At 44.0% G+C, this 12,333-nt stretch overlaps 1 protein-coding gene across 1 annotated transcript in view; it reads left to right on the top strand.

Annotated features, from left to right (window-relative positions):
* Nucleotides 1–12,333, top strand: part of ptprk (protein tyrosine phosphatase receptor type K) — a 106,603-nt gene that overhangs the window by 49,266 nt on the left and 45,004 nt on the right. Inside the window, exons 4-9 of the mRNA XM_079996772.1 lie at nt 388–548; nt 3,114–3,165; nt 3,260–3,318; nt 8,131–8,212; nt 9,559–9,674; nt 10,406–10,580. Coding sequence (XP_079852898.1) covers nt 388–548; nt 3,114–3,165; nt 3,260–3,318; nt 8,131–8,212; nt 9,559–9,674; nt 10,406–10,580 — 645 coding nt within the window. The remainder of the gene's footprint in view (nt 1–387; nt 549–3,113; nt 3,166–3,259; nt 3,319–8,130; nt 8,213–9,558; nt 9,675–10,405; nt 10,581–12,333) is intronic.

Genomic DNA, 12,333 nt, shown 5'->3' with positions numbered 1-12,333 from the left:
TTGTTTGGGTATAACCAGGTTCCAATCAGAGAAATAGCATTGTGGCAGTAGCATTCTTTGACCAAAACTTGCTGACTACTCCTTGTGGATTGGTCCTGGTGAAATGGCTTGCTTTAAAATGTATTGCTGGTTTTACTACATTATTACTTCATTATTAAGTCTAATTTGGATTTTTTATATCAATAGGACATCGCTGCCTTGAAAGCTCCTTTAAAGGCAGCATGGATTGCTATTCATTTAAATGTCTCTTTAAATTTTCATCTCCAGTTGCAACTGTTACAACTGAGAAACAAATGAGGGATCCATGAAATGTATCTAGAGCAGAGAAGGAGATTCCCAAATACTTATATTCCAAAATACTTGACTTATATGTCTCTCCCTGTCCAGGTTCCTACATGTATGTGGACGTCTCACAGTATGATGTTGGGGAGGAGGCCAGATTTCAGCTCCCGGTCATGAAGGAAAACGATACTCACTGCATCGACTTCAACTATCTCCTGACCAGCCCCGATGGCTCCAGCCCCGGAACCCTCAACGTCTTGGTGAAGGTACGGAGAACAGACCATCCATCTGTTGTGCTGCCAAATGGATGAGAATGAAAGTACAAGTACAGTACTTCGACTGATAGGTCAAATCTTAAAAGTTGAGGTTTATTTATGTTCCAGCTATTGGTTCAAAACTGTAATCGGTTGCAAGGGGTGTGCCATCGAAGCTCGTACCTGGGACTTTGAATCCTGCTCCCAACCTGGTGCTGACTGGTTTTAGTATTTGAAACCTCAACTCAAAATTTCCCTTGTTTATCTATCAGAGCGAGCACTCATACGCACACACAGATGTAAGTCTCAAGGCCACAGTGCTTTTCCGGGCTGCTTTGCGCTTGAGTTGCTGGATAGAACACGCATTGGGCCAAGATAAACTAAATCTGTAATACTTTTCAAAGTGGGGAACGGCTGATAACTGTTATATGCCTACTTAAAAAAAGCTAGCACTATACTCAGTGGATACTTTGGCAAGCAAAATTGGTTATAGCTTTATATCATGCAAGCCAACACACCAGCAAACTGAAATGTATTATTACCTTATTTTGGTTGAATTGATGATCGTACCTGGCAATAACTAAGGCTGTATTTTATTTCCATTTGGGTAGTACCCAGTACAATGACAGCTTAATAAGGCATGAGACTCCTCAGTGCGGCAGAGGACCATGACAGCAAACTATTCCTCTTATAAGTTAGTAGCAGTCCAGTAGTGGAACTTCGCCAACCAAAGGACTTGGTTGGCGAAAGGGTTCCAGAGAATTAGCTGCCAATTACAGTATCTTTGCCAAATGAACAGGGCTGAACAGTCGCATAACAAAATCCTCTTTGCAATCTTAGCTTGACTTGTAATTCAAACTTAAACTTTGCAAACTAAACTTAAAAATGTCTTCAAATGAAAAAAAAACATCAAATAATGATGATAATAATTTTCCCTCATTGGAAAACACACCCTGCCCAATATTTTACAACAAATTGACCCCGACCTGACATCATATCCACACACAAACTGTGACATCTGACAACCCAAGTTTTTTATGGGCATCCACATAAGAAACAACCCATTCAGTTTTTTGATGCCTTCATACGTCACTAGGTGCCTCAGTAGCTCAGAATTCTCGAAGTATTCTCCATATATGGTTGGAGAAATAACACGGGAACTGCCAACACAAATCTTTTGACAGAAAGAGGAATTAATATCAACTGATGTGCGTTTCTCCAAACAAAATCATTAAAAATTGTGTTTTTACTTTAGATGTATTTGTATTATTTTATTTTCCGACGTTCACATGAATCAAAAAATCCTCACGTGTCCAGGTGCGTTGTCCCATGTGGTGCAAACGGTAGTGCCATTAAATTACGAAAGTCAGAACAAACTTTTAAATTCGGCCTTGTGGATCTAATATGAGTGAACATTCAGCAACTGGATTACTTATTTCTCTCCTCAAATGTTTTTGTTGGACTGATAAGGTAAAATCAGTGAAAGTTTACAGACAATATACAAGAGCTGCCCCATGAAAGTTGACAAGTCGAATCATCAATCGGTAACCCATCAGTCAAATGAGATTCTTCAAGTCGGGCAGTGTTTTTTTGTTTTGTTCGTTTTTTTTCCCAGTCAATGTGCATTACAATAACAGGATTAAACAGAATCTTACAAAATACACAGGGATAACATTTCAATGGGGAATTATAAATAAGGGGAATCATAAATATATTTTCATATGTGTGAATCGAACAAGTCTCTCTGTGCGCCCCGATCACGGTGCCCCGTTCCTCCAAATAATACAACTAAAAGCAATGTGGGGACGGGGCAAGTCGCATAGACTCGTACAGATTATTTTCTGCGCATAACACGTAGAGGGAGAGATCGGGAGAGAGTCACGGAGAGCGTTTCCCCATTACGCACAGTTTTGTTCCATACGCAATTGTTTCGTTCCATAAAAAGATGTGAAATAAAATACATCTACGTCTAAAATAGAAACGCACTGTTTTGGTGTGCCGATCGGGGGCACCTATCGCTGGTATTTTCGGCAAAAAAATTCAAAAACATGTTTTGGGGACCTCAGAGACCTATATTAAGTTGTTGAAAAGGAGCATTATAGGGCCTCTTTAAATGGGTTCAGTTCCCGTGACCAAGAGCATACTGTGCCAAGCAAGTGTTTGCACGCGCGCGTGTGTGTGCGTGTGTGTGTGTGTGTGTGTGTGTGTGTGTGTGTGTCTGTGTGATCAGTTTGTTTCATATACTCTGTTTCCTAGAGAGTGAAGCAGACTGATGCAGGGGTGATAGAGTTTGACACCCAGCAGCAAGCTGCATTTCTGGATGATCAAATCTTAGCTTCCTTCTCTTCAGCTGTTTTGCCTCAGTTACCTGCCATCGCTGATTAGTCGTATCTATCATTCTGATGCTTGTGGTGGGAAGCCCAGATCCCGTTCATTTGTTTTTGGCAGATACTGTTAATTTGCTTCTGCATTTCTATTCTAATGCTTCTGCATTATAATCCATCTCAGCAATCAATCAGTAAAATCATCGTGATGCTGGCTGTTATTCTTGAAGTAATTGGGGCTGTCTCGCCACAGGTCAACAAGGGTCCCTTGGCAAACCCCATCTGGAACGTTACGTCCTACACCGGTAAAATATCAACTACATGAGAACATTAAATAATCTCATTCCAACTTCCTGAATGATTTTTTTATTCTCTTGCTGTTGTTTTTGTGTCCCCCAGGTAAAGACTGGCTGAGAGCCGAACTCGCCGTCTCGACCTTCTGGCCTAATGAATACCAGGTAAGACCCAAGAAAGAAATGTAATAATCAAAAAACTGAGTGGGGAAAAACTGTGACAGTCTTAAAGTCTTAACTGCTGAATAGGATAACCATGATTAATTATTTTTGAAATTACAAATTTGTATTGGACTAGTACATCCTTACTAAATTACTGCAAAAATACGATTGAAAAAGAAAAAATGCCTCAAACTATATATAATACTTGTGTAAGGTATTTATTCAAGCAATGTGATATTGTTTGAAATATGAAATCATTCATCACTAATGTTCGTCTCCTCAGTTCCAAACATATTCTAAGGGTTCTTTCACACCTACCTAGCCTGTTTTGTCTCTTTTTATCGAACCATGGTGCGTTTGACCCTCTTGGTGCAGTTAGTTTGGAGAGTTGAAAACACACATTGGAACTCTAGTGCAGACCAAACAATCCAACCATGCTCTTGAAAAGACAAGACTGGTTCGTTACGTGTGAGAATGTAATCAGACTCCATATAGGAGCTAATATAGGAAGCAAACCAAAATACACTGCATTGTGGGTTGAGAACGGATGTTGACCATTTCTACTTTTTTTATTTGGTCGGAGCACCAAATCATAATAATGAGAGCAGAGATGACAATCACAATACGCTGCTCTTGCTCCATCGTCTGCGACAATGTGATTTTTGTGACAGAATGTGATTTCTTTCCCCTCATTCATGTTTTTCTTATCTTTTTTTCCGGATTACGCGTTGAAATGATCCCTCCTCACCACCCCAGTGGCATCACAATAGTTTTAAAAGGTATATGCCACTGCATGAGTTGAAAGATGACACGGATTGCACGGTCTAGGGAGACAGTGAAGTCACCGCTGATCGGATCAATTTTCCCTCGCAAAATTTTCTGTCCTACAGATGAACGTCCTGTATCGTCATCTGCTTACAAATATTTGTTCATTCAACATGAGCGCGTGACCCGGGCACGAACCGGACCCAATGAAAAATGCAACAAAGTAGTGACTTGCTCTTGAATCTGACCGAATCTAGCGAACTAAAGGTGTGAAAGCGTCCTGACAGAATAACAAATGGATTGGTCTATGGCTAAGCCGTAATCGACTGCTAGTTTGTTACGAGTCACAAACAGGTGTCGCTGGCAAACGCAGACCCACACGCTGCGAGGCAGGACGCTGATTTATCTGTGTTGACTGAGACTCAGGAGGCAATGTTAAGGCTGCACTGAAGGGTGTGTGTATGGGGGGGGGGGCAGTGACACGCTTGTTATCTGATTGGCTCTTGTGGTAATGCTTTTTGTATATTTTGTTTTTGGTTTGGTAGCTCAGGAGGTAGAGCTGGTCGTCTAGTAATCTAAAGGTTGCTGGTTCGATCCCAGGCTCCTCCTGCTAGCATTATGTAGTGTCCTTGAGCAAGACATTTAACCCTTTAATTGCTCCTGATGGCTGCGTCCGTCAGTGTTTGAATAATTGTAAGTCGCTTTGGATAAAAGCGTCGCTAAATGTAATGTAAACCTGAACGTTTAAAGTCGGCCTCTACTGTGCAGTCTTTCGCGCTTTTTCGTCCCCTCAACGAGTTTAATTGGTGTGGAGCGCCTCTCTTTATAACCGCCGTACGCAGAGGTTTACAGAAGAACCGGGAAGTTCACCGGGAATCAGTGAGACATACAACCCGATCGGCAAATGGGTCTGAGAAAGATCATCCGCCATCACATCAACTAAGGAAATGCTCCCCCCGAACCTTCCTTCCCTCTCAGCTGATTACAGGCTGTTGCCTTATGCGGACCAACGTGGCAAGTGTTCAGCAGCTGGTGCGGCGACCACCCTTTTTTTTTTTCCCCCCTGCAGGTATATGATGACTGTGTGACTGTCTGTGAATGTATGCCAGCGTCCACTGCAGTCTCTGTTCTCTTCCATCTGTCTCTATACGTCTCTCTCTCTCTTTCTCTGTCAGTGTAAATGGCAAAAGACAGATAAAAGCCTTCATAACCGTGCTTTATACGATTCCTTAAAACCATGGCTTCATATCATATCAAGGAGCGGATCAGACCCAACGTATATGAAACAAAGGAAAGACAAGGATTGTTATTTGTTTTGTTGGAGTATGCCAATAAAATTCTTTTTTTGGGATGTTCATTTGAAATGGCCCTCCTACTTTTGTCTCTTTTGTTCCCTCTCTCTTTCCTTTCCGTCTCTCCTGCCGCCACCACACATCCATCTCCGCGTGAATCTACGTGTCTGTGCTCATCAGTTGATCTGCTGCTGCCGGGATCACAGTCAGTCTGCCGCGCTCTCTAGTTTTGACACCATGCTTCTCATTAACGGGGTGTGTGTGTGTGTGTGTGTGTGTGTGTGTGTGTGTGTCTGTGTGTCTGTGTGTCTGTGTGTCTGTGTGTGTGTGTGTGTGTGTGTGTTCATTCCATGTCTGGAGAATGTGTCTTGACAGATGTTTTTGTTGTGGGACGGCTTGTCTCTGAATTCTCTAGAGAAGAGCAGACATGCAGACACACACACACACACACACACACACACACACACTGCTGCTGTATGTTACTGTACCGTGTACTGTGAGAGCTGGCCCCTTCTGGAGCCCAGTCCCTCTCTGGCGACTAGAGAGGATATTACCATGATGAAATTCGTGTGTCAACATGTTTTAATTGATTATAATCATCCCAGCCCACCGACACCCATGTTAGTTTAGCCACCGAACACGTTATTGGATACTAGGTTATGAAGCCATTATTTCATGTTCCAACGTGTTTCTGCTTTAGCGCATCAGCTGGAATTTTAAGGGGACCGGTTTTCACCCAGGGGCGCACACGCGCGCACATACACACTTTGTTTTTGCCTTCAGTGTTATCTCACACTTTTCGCACTCCTTTACCCAAGTCTCAATCCAATCTAGTCTTTGGTTCGCCCTTTGGGTCAATGGAGTTTCAATGCTGCGCGGGTGGCTGTAAACAATCAGTGAATCCAAAAGGGCATGTGGTAATCAAACAAATCCAAAGTGCAATAAATGAAAAAAAAATAATTTGAGACTTGCATTTTAGGCTGACACGACCCCCAGACCTTATGAATCCCATTCAGACCTTTGGGTTTAACTAATAAATGCCCATTAATGGGGATGTGATGATGTTTCTATTATTCTCTGCTTATATTGAAGATGAGACTGAATTTAACGGGATAGGTTATGTAGTAAATAATAACGGTTTTAATCATAAAAGAGTTAAAAAGATTGGTAGGCGGAGACATGCAGATGGTGCAGAGTGGGGAGGCAGCTGCAGAACCAGACAGACAGATGGATAGATGAAGGTATTAAAAGTCAACTGATGCCTCTCTGTGAGCTCTGAAAGAAAGATGATAAGAGAAAGAGTCAAGATAGATTGGTAGGAGAGGCCGACAGAGCGAGAGAGAGAGAGAGAGGAGTGTGAGAAGCCGCGGACGATAAGCTGAGGGTAAACAGTTGATGGCAGATTTCTCTTCACAGGTGATGAATGACAACATCCTCCCCTTTATTCATCTCTCTGGCTCTTTCATTCTCTCGCTCTCCTTGATGAGGCGCCTCTCCTCCTCCCTGTTCATTACGGCCCTCGTAACCGAGTAAACACTGTTAGAAAAGAGGGACGGGATGAGAGAGAGAGAGGGCTGATGCTTGGATGGGATGGAGATAATGACTGGGTGGAGCAAAGCGGAGAAGGAAATAAAGAATGGAAGGATATCGAGGAGGAGGGGGGGGGGGGGACAGGGCAAAGTCGTTGTCGCACCACGTTGTCTCTGCGAAGTCAATTTGCGGCGGTGTAACCTCAGTTTGCTAGGATGATAAAAAATGAGTACACTCTTAATCTACTGACTTGGATCTGTCTTTATTGATGTGAGATTTTGCACTTTTGAAGTGAATCACCGTTGCACATATTCACACGCCTTCACTCATAACGGAAGGCCAAGAGCAGTTATCTCCAAGCAGGGGTTCAGGCGGCGTGCGTGCGCAGGAGGGGGGTAGTCATTTTTTATCATTTTGGTACTTGAATCAATCTTTTTAATCAAACTCTCAGCGGTTTTAACATTGACATCTGATTCATCATGGTGTCTGTATTAAAATAGAAGAGGGGGAGAGCGAGCGAGTGATTGATGAGCGATGAGTGGAGTTATGGTGGCAACTCACCCTTCATGTCCCCACAGCCAATGACGCTCATTACTTCTCATTAGCGGAGCCTCCATGGCAGCCATCTTGGGCGTCCCCAAGGAAATTATTGTGTCATGCCAGGAAGTGTCCTGTATATCTCTTCTGGCTTAATCTACATCTAAATACTAGGTGGCCTTTTGCGCGATATTGGTGCATTACCACAGAGTTTTGGACCACCAGGGATGCAAGGTGACTTTCTGTCAACATCACCAAAAAACATTTTTTCTCCCAATTGGTTTAAAATGCATCTCAATCGTGGCTCGCACATTGTTGTATTTGGCAACTGTGATGGCACGTACTTGCCAGCAGGCTTTCAAATGCTTTTGTGGCTTATGTAATTCTGTTTTCCAGCAGATATGTATTAATTTATTATGGATTTTTGTTGCTTTTGGTGGAATTCTCAATTTTTTAAAGTCGTTCCATTTGCAGGCGAACAGAGGAGTCAAAACAATGCATAATGGAATGTTCTGCTGTTGCTTATGTAACTCAGACTTCTCTCCTCTGTCACTACTCAGTGTATTTTGCAGCCCTTGCAAAGCAAAAACATTAACAGAGGCTCATTTAAGTCGCAGAGAAAAGGATGGTAAAACAGTTGTGGGTAACGACTTCTGACAATGTCTCTTGCTGTCTGTACTCCCATCTCCAGGTTATATTCGAGGCTGAGGTCTCGGACAGCAAGGCCGGCTTCATCGCCATCGATGACATCCAGGTGCTCAGCTACCCATGTGGTGAGTTTATTAGCATGCCGGTAATTAGTCTCCCTCCACTGCATAGCCACAGATAGCTTTGGCCACTAATTAGACTGTACCAACGATGGTTTCCGTTCTGACTGGTAAGATAAGTAGAAAGGTGACACACGGGAGGTGTGAGGGAAGAAAGGATGCCGGGGGTGGGCAGGAGGAGAAGGGGGGAGAGAGAGAGAAAGAGGGGAAACACAGAGAGAGGGAGAGAGAGAGAGAGAGAGAGAGAGAGAGAGCGAAACAGAGAGGGAGAGAGAAAGAGAAACAGAGAGAGAGAGAGAGAGAGAAAGAGAAACAGAGAGAGAAACAGACAGATAAAGAGGGAGTGGGAGAGAGTGAAGCGGGAAATGAGACAGTATTAGGGCAATCATGGAGCGAGAGGATTGTGACCACTCAGCACTTTTTCCCTCTCACACACACACCCGCACACACACTGAACAGTAGCTATCTTGTCTAGAACTGGGTGAAGAGCGGTGAGCTAGCGTTGCAATATCCAACTCAAACTCTTTCCACTTCTAATGGTTCCCCCTCTACTTCAGAGCCTACTGTCTAGAAAGGGTTAAATGCAGAGCAGCCTATCACTGTACACAGCATATTATCTGCTAAAGTACCGGCCAGCAGCCAGAATGGATTGGCATCGCTTAATCCCCGTGAGTCCCCACCGTTGGAGTTTAAAGTCCCCAGGAGTACTGCTCCCTTTGCATGCAGCACTTTGTACAGAGACACAGTGCTCGGCCTCCACAGTGGACGCATTCATCTCTGCAGCTGCATTTCTGGACGCACACGCACACACACGCGCACGCACGCACACACGCACACACGCACGCACGCACGCACGCACGCACGCACGCACGCACGCACGCACGCACGCACGCACGCACGCACGCACGCACGCACGCACGCACACACACACACACACACACACACACACACACACACACACACACACACACACACACACACACACACACACACACACACACAGAGTGTGCGCTATCTATGATTGGAATCAGCTCCACCAGAATGAAAATGTCAAAGTCAGGACCCTGAAAGAAAAGCTTATTTTTATATCTTAGCATTGTAGTTTGGAATTGGAGTCTAAATGGACTCATACCAAATTTGGTATTGTCATTAGCGCCCAACTGCAAATGCACCAGTCAGGTTTGGTTCCATTGGACTGCAGTAATATTTGATATTTATGGCACTACAAAATCATATCCTACAGTACGTGTAGAATTAATCATAACCAGCACAGGGTTGTACCTTGCCACAACCTCATCAGGAGAAGCATATTGAGATCACCGCTTTTGTCATTTCGACCTAATTTCCTGTAGATAAATCACCACATTTCCTGCGCCTGGGAGACGTGGAGGTGAATGCCGGACAAAACGCCACCTTTCAGTGCATTGCTACCGGAAGAGATACCTCCAGCAATAAACTCTGGCTACAGGTACACACAAACACACACTCACACCTTGTTTGAGTGCATGCCTCTGGGGAAGAAGATGTCAGTGGGATAGTTTGGAATTGTACATTTGATTAAGTTGATAATGTGATGTTTATACATTCAGGTTACAAGTAACAAAGCTCAAACTTGACTTAAAATGAATTAGCCGCTTGCTACACATAACACCACGGTAGCAAAGTCACACTGTTATGATTTTGAGGAGGAAAATGAATCTAAGCATAAGCTACAGTTACTGTATACACACACTGTATAGTTTGTGTAGACAGGTGTATACACAGACACACACACACACACACACACACACACACACACACACACACACACACACACACACACACACACACACACACACACACACACACACACACACACACACACACACACACCTCCAGGCCATATATCCTAGCTGCTAAGTTGATTACGAGTTTAATTGCTGCTGATTTCATTATGGCTCTATAGTGGTGATGACCTTCAAACCTGGTGTGTGTGTGTGTGTGTGTGTGTGGGTGTGGGTGTGGGTGTGGGTGGGTGGGTGGGTGGTGGCTGCTAGTCAGCGCTGCTTAGTGACAAGGAATTTTAACCCTTTCCAGCTGCAGTGGCATTCTCCACAGATCACTGTGTAGAATGTTCCACTTCTACCAATGTGTCTTCAGAAGGCCGATACTACAGTTGATCTCTATTCCCCAAAATCTTTTAACTTTGCTCTTCCCTAGAGGAGGAATGGTGAAGACATCCCTGTGGCTCAGACCAAAAACATCAACCACAGACGTTTTGCTGCCTCCTTCCGCCTCAAAGAAGTGACCAGTCTGGACCAAGACCTCTATCGCTGCGTCACCCAATCAGAGCGTGGCTCCGGGGTGTCCAACTTTGCCGGCCTTATTGTCAGAGGTTAGTTCAATGAAAGAAAACAGAAAGGTCTCAACCTGCTATGGTGTCCCTGCTGCTTTGTGGTTTTTGTTTTATTTCTGCCAGATGTATGTTCAATTCAAAATACAACAGTTATTATTTTATAGTTTTTATTTTCGATTGCTTCTTTTAGCCAGTATCCACAGGGAGTGACTGGGTCGCACGTAACATTTCAGCTCGCTCTGAAGACCTAAAGCCTTTGGAGTCCATTGTAAATACAGCCATTATCCTGTGGTTGAGGTATTTATTATATTTTGACCTTTTCTATGCAGCTTGGAACATAAGCAAGTCGCAATACGAACCAAACCAAATTGGCCTCCTCAAAAAGTTTTTAACGTCAGATATGTCTCCTGGCAGCATCAGACTCCCTGTGTGACGGTTTAGATTGTGTCTCCCTATCAAACTAAGCTAATTAGGAAATTGGGTGTGACTTATATAATGTAAATGCAACACAGATTTTGTATCAACCTAGAAGTGTGTGCATGAGCCTTTGGTCGGTGTGTGAGCCAGCTGTAAGCAAATCTTTGAGGTGTGTGTGTGTGTGTGTGTGTGTGCGTGTGCGTGTGCGTGCGTGCGTGCGTGTGTTCGTGCGCGCTCGCTCGTTCGTTCGTTCGTTCTCTGGCTGTCATGTGCTGTTGACATGTGGTTAATAAGGTGTCATCGCTGTGTGTTTGAGACAGAATGCTTTATTCATTCACATCCGTTAGCTTACATATTCAATTCATCTGCCAGGGATAGAGAGATGGAGGGGAGGGGGGTGAGATGGTAGTGACAGAGAAAAGGGGGGAGTGGGTGGCTGAGGAGGGAAGAAGGAAGGAGGGGGAGAGGAGAAGAGACGCTGGCAAAAAAGTAGAATGTAAATACCCAGCTCATTATCGACCGAATATTTATATCAGAATCCAGCATATGTGGGAATATGTAAACAGTTGAGCAGAGTCATGTTTATTATTCTGCATAAGAGATGGAGAGGAGGGAGAGAGCTAAAGAATCAAAGCAGCCGCGAGTGGGAGTCTCACTATTAATATGGATCGGCTCCCGTGGAGCTCGGGCGGCTTTAGCAAACAGTGCTAGGGTTATGGGTTCTACTCCCCACATAATCAGTAGGTAGAGCAAGGCAATAACACTCCCAGGGTTATAGGTTAAACTCCCCACATAACTAGCAGGCAGGACAAGGCGTCAACACTCCCAGGGTTATGGGTTCTTCTCACCACATAACCAACAGGTAGAGCAAGAAACTAACACTCCCAGGCTTATGGGTTCAACTCTCCACATAACAAGCAAGTAGGGCAAGGCGCTAACACTGTCAGAGTTATGGGTTCCACATCCCATGTAATCAGTAGGTACTGGCAAGGTACCAACACTGCGAGGGTTATTGGTTAAACTCCCCACACACCAAGCAGGTAGAGCAAGACACTAATACTGCCATGAGCTTCTTAGATTCCTGCCGACTTTATGTAAATGCAGCAAAAAAAGCCTGACTATTCATGGGTGGATTCCGCCCAATTTAATAGAAATATCTCATGTTTATTTATTAAGAATATCAATCAAGAGCAAGAGATGGGGGTGGGGGGTGAAAGCACGAAGTGTACGTCTAACATGAAAACCATCAATCTACTGTACATATGTCAAAAGAAAATACATGCATGTAAGATTTAATAAGTGGGAGTAAGCGCACTTTGCCCGCTAGGTGCCACAGCATCACTGGAAAGGAAATGTCAACCACACTTTAATTTCC

This window comes from Zeus faber, assembly GCF_960531495.2.
Source record: "Zeus faber genome assembly, chromosome: 2".
Taxonomy (NCBI): domain Eukaryota; kingdom Metazoa; phylum Chordata; class Actinopteri; order Zeiformes; family Zeidae; genus Zeus; species Zeus faber.
Note: the sequence above shows the minus strand (reverse complement) of the source record. Positions and strands in the feature narration are given on the sequence as shown.